The sequence below is a fragment of the Lemur catta genome, chromosome 1, assembly GCF_020740605.2.
Source record: "Lemur catta isolate mLemCat1 chromosome 1, mLemCat1.pri, whole genome shotgun sequence".
In the NCBI taxonomy this organism is placed as follows: Eukaryota; Metazoa; Chordata; class Mammalia; order Primates; family Lemuridae; genus Lemur; species Lemur catta.
In genome coordinates, this window is record NC_059128.1 from 26,303,481 (window position 1) to 26,319,802 (window position 16,322).

The 16,322-nt window shown below is 44.0% G+C and overlaps 2 protein-coding genes across 3 annotated transcripts; both read right to left on the reverse strand.

Moving 5' to 3' along the window:
• Positions 1-1,979: 1,979 nt before the first annotated feature.
• On the reverse strand, positions 1,980-9,207 carry LOC123647034 (acyl-coenzyme A thioesterase 1-like). The gene is given in 5 exon segments (XM_045564226.1): positions 1,980-2,713; positions 6,082-6,284; positions 8,556-8,651; positions 8,654-8,966; positions 8,968-9,207. Coding segments are annotated over 5 exon segments (1,254 nt in total). The 5' UTR covers positions 8,998-9,207; the 3' UTR covers positions 1,980-2,101.
• A 2,440-nt stretch (positions 9,208-11,647) lies between these two features.
• LOC123647020 (peroxisomal succinyl-coenzyme A thioesterase) lies at positions 11,648-16,208 on the reverse strand. 2 transcript variants are annotated; one of them, XM_045564208.1, is made up of 3 exons: positions 15,562-16,208; positions 13,590-13,792; positions 11,648-12,362 (listed from the first exon to the last, which is right to left on the reverse strand). In XM_045564208.1, exons 1-3 carry the CDS (start codon positions 16,073-16,075, stop codon positions 11,757-11,759), a joined length of 1,323 nt encoding a protein of 440 aa, XP_045420164.1. In that variant the 5' UTR covers positions 16,076-16,208; the 3' UTR covers positions 11,648-11,756. The 2 variants fall into 2 exon arrangements, with proteins under 2 accessions (XP_045420164.1, XP_045420169.1); XM_045564213.1 differs by having other exon boundaries at positions 15,698-16,013.
• Positions 16,209-16,322: the final 114 nt, after the last annotated feature.

Genomic DNA, 16,322 nt, shown 5'->3' on the forward strand with positions numbered 1-16,322 from the left:
TAGGAATGCTACTGGATTTGTGTGCATTAATTTTGTAACCTGAGACTTTACTGAATTTATTTATCAATTCTAGGAGTCTTTTGCAGGAGTCTTTAGAGTTTTCTATATATAAGATCATATTATGAGAAAACAAAGATACTTTGATCTCCTCTTTTCTGATTTGGATGTTCTTTATCTCTTTCTCTTGACTGATTGTTCTGGCCAGGACTTCCAGTACTATGTTGAATAAAAGTGGTGACAGTGGACACCTTTGTCTTGTCCCCATTCTTAGGGGGAATGCTTTCAGCTTTTCCCCATTCAGTATGATGTTGGTTGTGGGTTGTCATATATGGCTTTTATTATTTTGAGGTATGTTCTTTCTATGCCTAGTTTGTTGAAGGTTTTTATCATGAAGCAGTGCTGGATTTTATTGAATGCTTTTTCTGCATCTATTGAGAAGATCATATGGTTTTTCTTTTTAATTCTGTTTATGTGGTGAATCACATTTATTGACTTGCATACATTGAACCATTCTTGCATTCCTGGGATGAAACCCACCTGATCATGGTGAGTTATCCTTCTGATGTACTTTTGGATTTGGTTTGCGAGTATTTTGTTGAGGATTTCTGTATCATTGTGCAATGGGGGATATTGGTTTGCACTTTTCATTTTTTGCATGTACTTTCCTGACATTGGTGTCAGGGTGATACTGGCTTCATAGAATCTTTTGGACCAGTTTCAGTAGGTTTGGTACCAGTTCTTCTTTGTATGTCTGATAGGATTCAGCTGTGAACCAATCAGGTCCTGAGCTTTTTCTTGTTGGGATATTTTTTATTACTGATTCAATCTCACTACTCATTATTGGTCTATTTAGGAATTCTATTTTTTTTTTCTGGTTCAATCTCAGAAGGTTGTATGCTTTCAGGAATTCATCCGTTTCCTTTAGTTTTTCTAGTTTGTGAACATTTATTTGTCCATAATAGTCTCTGATGATCTTTTGTATTTTTTAGTACCAGTTGTAATGTCTCCATTTTCATTTGTGATTATGTTTAATTGGCTCTTCTTTCTTTTGTTAGTCTAGCTAGTAGTTTATGAATTTTGTTTATCTTTTCCAAGAACCAACTTTTCATTTCAATTATCCTTTGTATTCATTTGGTTCTGCTCTGATCTTTGTTATTTGTTTTCTTTTTCTAACTTTGGGTTTGGTTTTTACTTATTTTTCTAGTTCTTTGAGACGTAATGTTGGGTTGTTAATATGTGTTCTTTCTACCTTTTTGATTTTGGCATTTAATGCTATAAACTTCCCTCTTAGCACTGATTTTTATGTATCCCACAGGTTTTGGTATGTTGTGTTTTCATTTTCATTCCTTTCAAAAAATGTTTAAATTTCCATTTTTATTTCTTTGTTGACCTAGTGATCATTCAGGAGCATGTTGTTTAATTTCCAACATTTTATTTTCACATTTATCATGGTTTAAATCACTCATGTAATTCATCTAAAAGATGTTTTACCAGCTTTTGAAACAACTAAATCTTAAGGGTCTATATGTATAAAAAGGAACATAAAATTTATTAATACTAAAAGAATCCTTATTCATCCAAGCAGAAGACATCTAAGAACTAAAAATATATTTGTTTTGAAATTTTTTAGTAGTTTTATATCTAATTAGTAATCAGTCTATAGCTAAGATGTTAACTTCCATTTATAAAGGAGACACAAATCTGATATTATATTTTTGATACTATATGCCTTTCCTCCGTAGTAGGTAATCATTGCCTTACTAATTAGTCATTCAGCAATAATTATTGATCTCCCATTATGTACCAGGCACTGTGAATTGGTGTTACACATTTTTCCTTTCAGAGCTAAAGCCTTATCAGTTATGTGTTATGAGACAGCAAGAGGTATGCTTTTTCCACCTCTTGTGTTTTCTGCAGAATCATTCCCCTCCCAGACTAATAAAGTCTAGAGTTTATAACAATCTTAAAAACTCATTCTCACTGGTAACTTCATTTTAACAGTGAAGGGGGAAAAACTCCAAGTAGTTATTGAAAAAAGGAATATACACACCAATTGTGGAAGCTGTTCCTGGGAAAGGTTATCATCAGAGATGCCACACAATCAAATAAAAAGTTTTGCTGGAACTGTCCCCTCTTTACCACCCAAGTGTTTGTGGAAGACAGTCTGGAGTTGCTCCCAAGCATCCACCTGGGCCATGGCATGAGCCCTGGGCTCCTCTCCCCAGATGACAGGACTGCCCAGCAAGGTGTGCAGGGAAGCCCGGCACAAGGGGAAGTAAGGAGGCTCAATACAGTGCCCCGCCGCTGGATAACAGATGATCTGGGGCTTTTCCCTCCCATGGCCCTCTAAGCGTTTAGTGGCCTCATGAGCATAGAACTCACTCTTCCAGTTGCGGTCATCCTGACCTATGAGGAACAGGAAGGTACTCTCAGCCCTTTCCACAGGAATGAAGCTTTTCCGGTCAGGTCCTTCCAAAGGGCTGTTCGGGGCATCCACAATGTCTGCAAAGCCATCTTTGGTCACCTTGATTCGATTTTTGTTACTGCCCACAGGGGACAGGGTCTTGCCCTTGTAGTGTAAGGCTCCCCCGACATTGGCCACAGAGCCGCTGATTATGACAGCAGCCGTGATGCCTTTCAGGAAAGAGGCCATGGAAAGGCAGAGATCACCCCCTTTGGAAATTCCAAGCAGCCCGACTCCTGGACCCTTTACCTGGGAAAGGAACAGGGGCACAAGAAGAAGAATGAAACAATAGACAGTGTAGCATGGTGAGTGGTGTCCACCCTTGGAAGTCAGGTGAACCTGAGCCTGAATCTAGGCTCCACCATTTACCCAGTTTGGAACCTTGGGAAATTTACTTACCCTTTCCCTCTGTGTCCTCCTTTCCACAATTTCTCCATAACCGTTCTTGGCGACAACCATGTGGATGATCTGTCAATTACTTTGGCTGCTCAGCTCCTTGACTTAGTATCTCTAATGATCTTTTTCTGTATCCTATCTCAGCTACCCAGTCCCATTGTCATAACTAAACTGAGTCATCATCAATATCTATATCATCTCCAAAACGTCAGCTTCAAGTATTCTACTCTCAGATCACCATCTTCAATACTTTCAGTTCAGCCATTCTGGTAACACCCGTGTCCATCTCCTTGAGACCCTGGCTACCACTTTTTCACACTCAGTATCTCTCTCATGTTCTCACTTCCCACCTCCTCCAGCTTAGATTGCATGCTTCATTGGTATCATCACTTCATTGCAAACTTTGATCATACAGGCCTAGAAAAATGCTAACTCTGGTTAAATCTATGTATTCACTTCTTCCAGGCCTGCATTTGTGCAAATGAACATTGCTGGAGGAAAAAATACACATTTGTGCTAACAGATCTTCCTTTCATTTCATGACCACAAATTTCAAATGAGCATCCCCAGTGCCCATCAATCCTGCCACACTTCACTGGTATGTTCACTTTTCACTTCTCTAAAAGACTACTTCATGCCTTCTCCTATCTTCTCCCTTTAACTCCCACTTTCCCCTTTACTTTCAGCTCCTTATACTTTATTATTTTATTTTATTTTGGTAGGGATGTGGTCTTGCTCTGTTGCCCAGGCTGCAGTGCAGTGGTGTGATCATCAGTTCTTCCTCTTTTATTGAGATGACAACAGACACTATTTGGTAGGAACTTCTCATTTTCTCACTGGCAAATCTACCCATTTCCAAATGAACTCAAACTCCCTGTCTTCTGTCCTGTTTCCAAAGAAGCATCTGACATAAATTTGTTGAATATAGTTGCTGCCTCAGCATCTATTTTTAAGTCCAACATAAGTTATTGGAAACCCAGTCATACTCTGTCATCTTTGGCCTACTGAAAACTTCCCCTGTGTGTGGTTGTCTGTGATATAGCCCACTTGTTCCTCATCCCACTGACCCAAAACCCAACATACCTCACAGCTGCTGACCATGTTGAAACCTAATGGCCGACACCAGACTCATGTAAATAAATTCCCTACCTTGTGTGTGTTTTCTATAAACTAGCCAATCCCCCCTCCATCCCCCCACCCCCTGCTTGGGTAACACCCTGGGCCCCAATGAAGCACTTGGCCCATAGGTCCTCTTGCTCCCTATCCCCTAGTTGAATGTGCGTGTCCCAGATAGTTCCCCTCTTCCTGGTGGCTCTGTGAAGCACACTGTCCTCTTTTGTCTGGAGCTGTCAGTAATTAACTGCTTCTGTTATTTCATGTGTTTTGTTGTGCTGCTTCCTCTGTGTCTCACCTGACGCACACACCTAACTTCTTTTCAGGTCAGGGCTATCCTACAGAGTGGCTATCTTGGTAGGAACAAACTGGCCACAGGTCAAGTAAGAGTCACAAGAGCATTAAAGAAGTATAAACAAGTTTCCTCTAACGACGTCTGGTCAGATGTCAGACACTTAGGCATTCGGCCATCATCTGCCAGGATAAAAAATATCCCGTGAAAGGCACACTGCAAACAGCCACATCCAAATCTCCTGGAATCCCAACATGGCAGGGCTAGAGTTTACTGCCATTCTCCTGACGGAGACCTCAAGATATAATTAGAAAGAAAAAAATAAACACATTTCTGTTTTTAACAAAGGCCACCCCTCTGTTCATACTTGGGATCTCATTCTCCAGGATTTCACTCCTGTAATTACTGCCCCCCTCTTTCTGCCTTGCTAGCTTTCTTCCCTGCTGGCTCTTTCCCATCAGTGTACTTCCATGCTCTGGCATCTCTTACAGTTTACTGGCAATTATTTAGCCCCATCTACTCTAGTTACAGCCCTAGTTCTCTACTTCCATTCAAAGCAACATCTGTGGGAAAAGTTGTCTGTAGTTGCTCTTTCTTAGCTTCCATTCTCTACCCCATCTCCTCCAGGGTAATTAGGGTTTGCACTATTCCACAAGGACTGCTCTTGTCCCGGTGACCAGTGTCCTCTATGTTATAAACAAATGTCACTTGATCGACTTCTCAAATGAAGTCTTTTTTTTTCTTGTGGCTTCTGCAACAGCGCCCTTGACTGGTTTCAACTATGTATTCCTCACAAAAGTACTAGGAATTAAATGATATTATTATCATCCCCATTTTTCAAAGAGATAGAGGTCCCAAGTCATGAAGGTAGTAAATGGCAAAATCAAAACTCAAATATACTTATTCTCTCTATATAGCTAATGCTGGTTCTACTACAGTACACTCTATCACCCTTTCCTTTCCTTTCCCTCCCCTCCCCTCTCCTCCCCTCCCCTCCCCTCCCCTCCCCTTCCTTCCCTTCCCTTCCCTTCCCTTCCCTTCCCTTCCCTTCCCTTCCCTTTCCTTTCCTTTCTTTTCTTTTCTTTTCATCGAAACAAAGTCCCAGGCTACAGTGCAGTGGCTATTCACAGGCACAATCACAGCTCACCACAACCTTGAACTCCTGGGCTCAAGTGATCCTCCTGCCTCAGTCTCCCATATAGCTGGGACTGCAGGCTCACGCTACTGTACCCAACTCTCCTATCAGCTTTTCTAAGAGCTTCAATGCTTCTATCCACCTTGAGCTCTGACCGAATTATATAATAAGCCAGATTTATCTTCTCATCCCCTGATATTCTGAGTCTAGAACCCTCAAGACATTTCCTAGTATCCAGATTCTCTGGCTGCCATTCCTTCTTTAAAACTTAAAAAAACAAAACAAAACAAACAAACAAAAAAACACCTTAATCCTGTGCAGAGGACAGGAAGTACAGGGGAGAAAGGACTGTTAAACGTTTAAACTGGCACCTTCTACAGACAGTAATACCTTCTTCTTTCCTTTTACTTCCTATGTCAAACCCAGGGTTTTCAAATGTGTTTGGGCTCATTGTGAAATACTGTAACATACTAGAATTTAAAATACCAGAATAACAACTAAGAACATCTTTACTAGCAGGAAGTGTATGACAGTAATACAGAATTGTGCAGAAGATGTCTATGAGAAGTGACTATAAAAGGTAGTGTGTGTTGGGGTAGGGAGTAGCTGTCATGAATGTGCCAACTTCTGTTGGAGGAGGAGACCTGAGAGGTAGCCCATACAACTTAGAGAAGAGCTAACCTGAGGGTGATTGCGCAGGTAGTTGACAGCTTCTTCAAAGTACTCCAGGTGGAGGTTCTCAGTGCCCTTGGGGAGGTCTTCATAGTTGTAATAAGCCAGAGCCATCACAGCAAAACCCTTCCCAGCCAGCAGACTAGCTCGGTACTCCAGGAGGCCACCTCCAACTCCAAAAATGTCCACAATCCCAGGAAAGGGCCCCGGTTCTTGGGAAGAAAAAACAAAACACAAAACTAAACTATTCTTGAGACTTTGCAGCCATATCAAAAACCATTTGTTGCCTACCTGGTGATGACAAAGTTTTCTACTGACAATCAGAAATACTGAAAGACCTTTGGCCTTCAGACATCCAAAGAGAGCAGCACAGGCTAAATCTACATTCCTCTCTACATCCAGAGCCTCGAAGCCCCACAGATTTTCACAAAGAGCATGCATTACTTTTGAGATTAAAAATAATTTACAAACAATGACAACAACAAAAACATTGCACTCTCCCCCCAAAAACTGACAATGCCAAATACTAATGAGGATGCAGAGCAACTGAAACCCTCATACGATGCTGGTAGGAATGCAAAATGGTACAGTCACCTTGGAAAACTGTTGGGCAGTTTCTTATGAGGTTAAACATATACTTACCACAGAAATGAAAACTGTGTTAACACAAAAACTTGTATGGAGGTGTGTATAGTGACTTTATTCATGATCTCCAAATACTGGAAACAACCCAAATGTCCTTCAACTGGTAAGTGAATAAACAAACTGTTGTATATCCATATCATGGAGCACTACTAAGGAACAAAAAGAAGGACTGATACACAGAAGAGCACAAATGAATCTCAAAAGCATTCACTTACCAGAATGCACTTAGCATTCTGCAGTTAGCTAAGTGAATGGAAACAGACTCAAAAGGCTACATACTCATTCTGTATGATTCCACTTAATGGATATTCTCATTTATATAAAAAGTTTCTATTTCACATATAAAATTTAAAGAATGATAAAGCAAATGTTTTATAGCCAACACTAGTTTAAGAAATAGTTCAGTACCTACTTGGATAACTGTGGTAATTCTTAAACGAAAAAACAAAGAAAGAAAGAAAGAAAGAAAGAAAGAAAGAGTTTAGTACTGAGGCCCCCTGAGTATGTGCCCCTTTCCTCCCTCTCCCCTATCCTGGATTTTGTGTTTACCATTCTCTTGATTTTCTTTACAGTATTAGCACTTAAATGTGTACTGTAAACAATATTTTGTTTATTTTGCCTATTTTTTGAATTTTATCTAAAGGGAATGATATTGAATGTGTTCTTCTGGGGTTTGTTTTCACTTAACATTATTTTGGAGATTCATCAATGTTGATGCTTGTAGCTGCAGTTGAATCACCTCGACTGCTGGAAATATACTTCAATTTATTCATCAATTCTATTACTGACATTTGGGCTATTTCTTGTTGTTTTTGCTCTTATAGACAATATGTCTCCTGGCAAACATGTACAAGTAGAATGACACATTCGATTTTCTAAGTAAAGACAAATTGATTCCCAGAGTAGGTGAATATTTTGGCTCCAGGTAGCAGGGCACGTGAGTTACCTCTCCATACTTGTCAACAATTGGTAATGTCAGACTTCTAAATTTTTGCCACTTTTTTTTTTTTTTGAGACAGAGTCTCGCTCTGTTGCCCGGGCTAGAGTGAGTGCCGTGGCGTCAGCCTAGCTCACAGCAACCTCAAACTCCTGGGCTTAAGCGATCCTACTGCCTCAGCCTCCCGAGTAGCTGGGACTACAGGCATGTGCCACCATGCCTGGCTAATTTTTTCTATATATATTTTTAGTTGGGCAGATAATTTCTTTCTATTTTTAGTAGAGACGGGGTCTCACTCTTGCTCAGGCTGGTCTTGAACTCCTGACTCAAACAATCCACCCGCCTCGGCCTCCCAGAGTGCCAGGATTACAGGCGTGAGCCACCGCGCCTGGCCTTAAATTTTGCCACTTTTGAGGGTGTGAAATGTACTCTGTAGTTTTATTTTGCATTCATTGATTACTAATGACAAGCATCTTTTCACTTTATCACTGGCCGACTGCTCTTTGTGTAAAAATATCCAATTATCTCAGATTTCCAGTTGACAGCAAGAGGCCTTCCTCCTTTCCTAAATGCTAATTTACTTAAACAACACGCTGTGAGAGTTGAAAGAAAAGTTGCAAAACTGAAAAACACTAAAAAATCAAAACTAAACTATCAATGGTTTTTATTTTAAATATTACAAGTGTCCTCTAACTTTCCTTATGAGGTCCTGTAACAGCACCCGATTTGAAGGACCTCTCAGTTTTGGAGCAACGGGGCCACCTCCCCTGCCAGCTTTCCTTTTCTTTCCTGTCTCCTTGACACTGACCTCCAGAATGCTGGGAGCTACCTCCTTCCTCCGTGTAAAAGCGCAAGGACCACAGACCAGCAGACCTGCACAATCAGGCCAGCAGTAGCTCACCTGGCGGCAGGAAGAGCGCGGCGCGCACCCGACCCGCGCGCACCGGCTCCCGCCCCACCCCCGGCGGCAGAAAGTCGCGCTCGTGCACTGCCCGGCCTCGGGGTCGTGGCCGTTCAGCACCTCCAGCTCCACGGCGAAGGGCGTCCGCACGTCACGCTTCAGAAAGCGCCAGAAAGGCTTCTCGGGCTCCAGCGCCCAGAGCAGCCCCATGGGCTCGAGCCCCGCGAAGCTGCCGCCCAGCGCGGGCGCGCGCGCCAGGTCCAGCAGGCCCGCGGCATCGGCGCGGTAGCGCGCGTGGGCGCGGAAGAGCGCGCCCTTCTCGTCGCGCAGGGACGCGCGCAGCGTGACCGGCTGCTTGGGGGCCAGGCCGCGCACGGCGATGCGCACCGGCTCGTCCCAGCAGCAGCGGCCCCGCGGGCTCCAGGATCAGCGTCGCCGCCATACGGGCAGGAACCCAAGAGATCCGGCCACGTAGTCTCAGCGGTGGAGCCCCCAGCAACTGCGCCCAACTTTTCAGGCCCCCTCGGCACAGCCCGGACGCTCGCAGGACAGCAAGAGACGAGGCCACAAATCTGCGCCTTGATTTCAGACGTGGGAACAACCGAACACGGATGTGGCTGAGATCCTCCAGGGCTGTCTGTCTGCTGGCTAAGTGCCCACTAGGGCAGAGCAGTTGCTAATCCGAGCTGGAAAAGCCAGAGCCAGAGCCCTGTCCTTCAGCAAGAGCGAATACAGACACACGTGAACTTGCCTAAGGGCTCCTGTATCGAAAACCTCTTTATGTTGCGGAACAACTTCTACTGCTGCTTTTCAGAAGCTCACTGGCCTTCGAAGAGTGTGCTGGCTCTTGAGGAACCTGCCAGGTAGCAAAGTCACCAGTCGCCTAAGAGGAATTCAGGACTGGAATTGAGTTTTATCACGTTATTGAGTAACTCACACTTGTTACGAATTAGAGGCTTTTTTTTTTTTTTTGGTGAGACAGAGTCTCGCTCCATCGCCAGCTAGGGGCTAGAGTGGCCTGGCATCAGTCTAGCTCACAGCAACCTCAAACGCCTGGGCTCAAGCAATCCTCCTGCCTCAGCCTCCCAAGTAGCTGGGACTACAGGTGTGCGCCACCATGCCCGGCTAATTTTTTTCTATATATATAATTTTAGCTGTCCAGATCATTTCTTTCTATTTTTAGTAGAGTTAGTAGAGATGGGGTCTCGTTCTTGCTCAGGCTGGTCTCGAACTCCTGACCTCAAGCAATCCACCCGCCTCGGCCTCCCAGACTGCTAGGATTACAGGCGTGAGCCACCATGCCTGGCCGAGGAGCCTCTTGTGTACCTGGACCTGATACAGATAAGGAGATCTTGGATTTTAAGCCTCAGTGTGATACTATATTGAAATGAGATTTGTAGGGGGTAGAGGAGGCTTAGTGGAAGGATGTGTACATTTGACATGTGAGAGAAATTTGTAGTCAGAAGGCAGATGGTATTTTCCAAAGATGGCTACAATATTTCCCATTCCACATGCTTTTCTAGAACCTGGCCACTCTCCATTCAAGAGGTGGACTCTATGTTCTTCTGGAACTTCAGTGAGCATTTTGACTGCATGACCAATAGATTAAGGCAACAGTGATAGTATGTAGCTTCCAACATGATATCAAACCACGGCCATGCAGTTCAGCCTTGCTGTCTTGGGATGCTCATTCTTAAAACTCAGCCCAAGTAGCCAATGGAAAGGCCCAGATGGAAGGAAATTGAGAACCCCCTAAACCACGTTGGCAGCCCGCACCAGCATCCCTGCCTTGAAAGTAGATCCTCCAGCCTCGCCAACTGCCACAGCCACTGCCACTTGGAACAGGAGTGATCCACTCCCACTGAGTCCTGTCCACTTTGCAGACTCAAGAAGGATACATAGTTATTGTTGTAATCCACTACGTTTTGTGGTGGTTTGTTACACAACAACAGATAACTGAAACACACCTCAACACAGTCACATAAAACAAAAACAATCTCTCTTGCTCACAAATCTGCAATTTGGCAGAGCTTGACTGGACACCTCTTCTCTGCTCTAGGTTATCTGAAGCCTTCACTGGGAAAAGCAAACAGGTAGGGGCTAGAATCATCTAGAGATTTTCTCACTCACTTATCTGGCACCTGAGCTGAGATGACTCAGAGGCTGACCTCAACTGGGATTGTCAGCCAAGTGCCAACAGTTAGCTTCTCCATGTGTTTGGGGCTTCCTCACAGCATCACACAGCCTCCAGGTAGACAAGCTTCTCAAATGGTGGCTCAAGCTCCCAAAGTAGATGTTCCCAGCAAACAAAGTAGAATCTTTATGGCCTTTTATGACCTAGCCTGTGAAGTCACATAGCATGACTTCTGCTCTACTCTGATTGAAGCAGTCAGAAGTCCATCCAGACTTGAAGGAAAGGAACATAGGTCTCCCACCTATGGGAGAAATGTCACAGAACGTATGAGATAGGGTTTTCTCTGTATTTATTCTGCCTGGGGTTTATAGAGCTATTTGAATATGTGGCTTGATGTCTTTGACATCAGTTTTGGAAAATTCTCAGCCATTACCTCTTCAAATATTCTTAATGGTGATTTGTAGCCTGAAGACAAAGTGAGAAATGATTCCTCTAAGATTATCATCCTATGATTTTCCAAGGTCTGTTATTAGAGCCAGGAAATGAGAGGGACATTCATTCGTGGAACAGTCCTTAGACTTAACTCTTCTAGAGACAGATGCCCCCGATTACTCCTCTCAAAGGATTCTTCTCTGACCTCTAGAATGAAAAGGTCAGCTGCCCATCCTTATATCAACACCTCTCTCTATCCTTTTGGTGAAAGACAATTCTACCTTACTACCAGTAGCTTAAAAGCAATCATTAGATGACCATTCTTACAGTGACAGAGAAAGTCAACAGCTTTAAAGCTCATCTATGTCTTAAAACATTACCTAAAAAAAATTGGAAGAAAACACAAATTTTAACAATAGAGATATTTTTGTGTTATTATACATATAGTTGAATCTTCTACAAGTATATGTTACATTAGTAAAATTAATGACAAAATTTATTTAATAAAGTTACCTACAATACACCATTAATGGCAAAGATGTGAATTTAATGTTATCCATGATATATCCGATTCACACAGGGTTATTGAAGACTAGATTCTGACCTTGAGTCTCTCAGGTCAACAGACAAATGCATTACAGTTTGGAGATAGCTCTCTTCTGGGTACCTCCCAGGTGTTTGCAGAAGAAGGATAGAATTTGCTTCCAAGCATCTACCTGGGCCTTGGAATGAGGCCTGGGCTCCCCACCCCAGATCACAGGTTTGTTCAGTAATATGTGAAAGGAAGCTGGGCACATGGGGAAGTAAGGAGGCTCGATGTAATGCCCAGTCCCAGGGTAACAGATGATCTGGGGTTTTTCCTTCCCATGGGCCTGCAACCGTTCAGAGGCTACTTGAGCATATAACTCACTCCTCCAGGTGTGGTCATCCTGACCAACAATGAAGAGGATGGGCCCCTGGGCCTTCTCTATTGGAATCATGCTGGGGTTCTCGTACCCTCTGACGATATCATTCCGTACATCCACAATGTCCAGGAGGCCTGAGAAAGGTACCTTGGTTCTCCTCAGGTCATAGCCCAATGGTGGGATGCTAGTCTGTTTATAATGTATGCCTCTGTTTTCACTGAACACAGATCCATTGATGGAAACCGTGGCTGAGACATTCTTTAAGAATGAGGCCATGGCGAGACAAATATCAGCCCCTAGAGAAATGCCCAAAAGCCCGATGCCTGGGCCCTTGACCTGGAAGAAAAGAAGAGAGAAGACTGAAGAACTCATCTAATACAAAAATATATTTGTAAAACACAACTAGAAATATTGCTAGCTTTAATCTGAGAATTGCCCATAAGAGAATGAACCTGAACCTCAGCTGACCATTTGTGGAGTTTCTTCTCATGTATTAAATATCTAGCTGAACACATGGCAAACAAATCTTAAAGTCATTGGCATATTTGATAATGTTCCAGAGGATCATCCTCTAGAGAATGCTGAGCCTCATGGAGACTATCAAGTTCAGGGCCTCACTTGGGTAGGCCTGATCCAAGTTTTAATGTGGTTGTGTATCCAATGGTGTGGATCTAAAGTTCTATTTCAAGATCTGAATCATTCTTCAGGCCCCATCCATATATATTGGCAAATGATTACAAGACTTAGGAGCCCAAATAAGTAGTTCTTAGCTTCTTAAAGGAGTGGACACAGGTGATAAAAATCTGAGAATCTACTCTGATAACAGAAAATTAAAGATTAAAAAACATACAAAGAAAATAAGTTAGAAGCTAAATCTGCATTACAAAAGGCATCTTCGGCCGAACAGAAAATTAAAGATTAAAAAACATACAAAGAAAATAAGTTAGAAGCTAAATCTGCATTACAAAAGGCATCTTCGGCCGGCGCGGTGGCTCATGCCTATAATCCTAGCACTCTGGGAGGCCGAGGCGGGTGGATCGCTCGAGGTCAGGAGTTCGAGACCAGCCTGACCAAGAGTGAGACCCCATCTCTACTAAAAAATAGAAAGAAATTGTCTGGCCAACTAAAAATATATATAGAAAAAATTAGCCGGGCATGGTGGCGGCATGCCTGTAGTCCCAGCTACTCAGGAGGCTGAGGCAGTAGGATCAGCTTAAGCCCAGGAGTTTGAGGTGGCTGTGAGCTAGGCTGACACCACGGCACGCACTCTAGCCCGGGCAACAGAGCGAGACTCTGTCTCAAAAAAATAAAAATAAATAAATAAATAAAACCAAAAGGCATCTTAATATTACTAAGAAGAATCTCACATGGATTTTACCATTAATTCTACACCATGAATCCATCTGGCAGAGAAAGTGGAAATAATATGTACCTTAAGTTCAAAAAGTCTCCAAAAGAAATCTTTGTGAAAGAAGAACAGAATAGCCTCATTGCACCTGGTAAAGGACACCCTCTGTGGAGATGTTTCTAGAGAGACTGATTAAATAAAAGACATGGGAGAACCTGGGGGTGCTGAAGCATGTAGCACAGGGCTTCTTCAAAGTACTCCAGGTGTATGATGTCCAGTTGCTTGGGGAGATCTTCAAAGTCATAATAAGCTAGAGCCAACGTGGCAAAACCATGGCCAGCCAGAAGGCTGGCTCGATATTCCAACAGGCCCCCTCCGAGACCAAAGATGTCAATGATCCCTGGGAAGGGTCCAGGTCCTAGAGAAGGGAACATTATAGACAAAAGGTATTATACAATTTAAGAATGTGCTTTCCTTTTAGACACCTTTCTAAATTATTTAGTGGGTTCCTATAAATTAAAGGAAAGAGAGCAGATGCCTGAGTCACTACTGAAAAGGGACACAAGTTGCTTGGGGAGAGAAAAATCTAAAACACAGAGTACCTTCTCATTGATGATGTGACCGTCCAGATGATTCTATGATAAATTATTTGCAAAATTCTAAGAATCTTTAAGTTGTCATAAGAGGGAGTAACCAAGTCTTTTGTTCACCACCTAAAAGTAATAAAGCCCCTGTACCTATACACGGCACTTTGGAAACAAAATTTCAACTCATAAATCTGTAATAATTCACTCACCATCAAATGTTAGAATCATTAGATTGAATTGCATACTTGTCCTCATTCTTACCACACATCATGAAGAGCTGAAACATTTTTATTTGCTATTGTCTCTAATGTATTTCTGTTATTGTTTTTAATAATGATATTAAGTGGATTTGGTTTACACACATTCCATGTTAACAATCATACTTTTTAAAGAAGCAATCCATAGCGTTCCAAAATCCAGGAGTCCAAATAAAAGAGCTACTCCACTGTAAAATCTCTACAGAGATAAAAAGAATTCTGCATTTCAGAGTTGGCTTGTTGAACCAGGTGAAGACATTTGGCTATATGCTTCCAAGATTGAAAATGGTTTTCTTTATTGTGCTCTCAATTGTGTTTTTTTAAATCTCTTACAGCAGTCTCTACCTCAGGCACTAAGTGTTATGATAAGGTTAGCATACTGATGCGAAAAAGTTAGCTAGGACTTCTAACTTTTTAAGATAATTTAAATGTAAAATTCAAATGTTATCCAGCAATCTGATGTAATGTGGTGTGCAGTTTGGATACTACATGAATATCTAAGGAATTACCTGTTCCAGTGCCAAAGATCACTCGTTGCTGATTTTGTTCTGTACAGTATATGTAAAACTTTCATGGTGGAGACAGACTTTGTGCTCAAGGTCTTGTCTCTAGGAATATTTTGTCATTTCCAAGCATTTTATCAGTTCCAAATACAGTTTAGCAGATTCAAATAAAAAAAGTCTTTTGTTCATGAAAATATCATGGAAGGAGGGATTTCACATTTTAGATGGTGTTGACTTAGAGTGCTCTGTTGGAGGACTGGACATAGAATTAAGAATTTAAAATAAAGCTTACATTGTGTTGCGTCAACTCTCAGGGTTTCTGTGTACTGATATTTCAGATGTCTACTTAAAAATGAGGAAAGAAAAAGAAATATCCAAAGATGGCTTTAGATGAAAAGGCAGTGAAGTCTGAACTGTGATCTGCAGTTAAGAGGGACATGAAGGAGTGGAAAAGGGGCCCAGTGTGCCCAGGACACTAGAGAAGGGGACATGGCAACAGCCTCCTTGACCGTCAGCATTTTGCCTATGACCAGTCGGGCTGATGCCTACAGGGACCTGTAGAGGAGTGACTAATAGCAAAGAGGACAATGTACCTACCAATCTGACCCTAGCTTTTCATCTGCAGCATAACACCACCCACCTCATTGGGATATTACAGAGATTAAATGGTATACATAGTGCAGAACCTGGCGCCAAAATCCTCCATTTTTGTTGAGCGCTATTGACAGCCAATGCCAGCTTTGCTGCCCGTGCTCCAGAGCCAAACGTCAGCTAGAGCAGCACGGAGGCCACCAGTGGCCCAGGGCACTGACCCTCACACACTCCCGCCCCCTGGGTCACCTGGCGGCAGGAAGAGCGTGGCGCGCACCCGGCCCGCGCGCACCGGCTCCCGCCGCACCCCCGGCCGCAGAAAGTCGCGCTCGTGCACCGCCCGGCCCAGCAGCCGCCCGGCCTCGGGGTCGTGGCCGTCCAGCACCTCCAGCTCCACGGCGAAGGGCGTCCGCACGTCGCGCTTCAGAAAGCGCCAGAAAGGCTTCTCGGGCTCCAGCGCCCAGAGCAGCCCCATGGGCTCGAGCCCCGCGAAGCTGCCGCCCAGCGCGGGCGCGCGCGCCAGGTCCAGCAGGCCGGCGGCGTCGGCGCAGTAGCGCGCGTGGGCGCGGAAGAGCGCGCCCTTCTCGTCGCGCAGGGACGCGCGCAGCGTGACCGGCTGCTCGGGGGCCAGGCCGCGCACGGCGATGCGCACCGGCTCGTCCCAGCAGCAGCGGCCCGCGGGCTCCAGGATCAGCGTGGCCGTCATCGCGGACCCGGAGCGGGTGATCCGGAGGGCGAGGTCTTCAGGCCCGTCGGAGGTCATGGCGAGCGCTGCGAGTCCTGACAGAGTCTGGCTTCCCCAACACCAGGAACGACCGATGGCTGAGCCGCCCTGGGAGACGTCTGGTCACTTCAGACCCGTGGACCCGATGGCCCGGTCTCCTCTGAGGCAATAGAAATAGGACTCTTGAGGTCTGGGGCCGGGCGAGCGGGGCCTCTAGAGGTTTGGGGTGTGGCCCCATCCGCTCCCAGAACGGCTCTCTGCCCCACACCGCTCTCGGAGCGAAAGT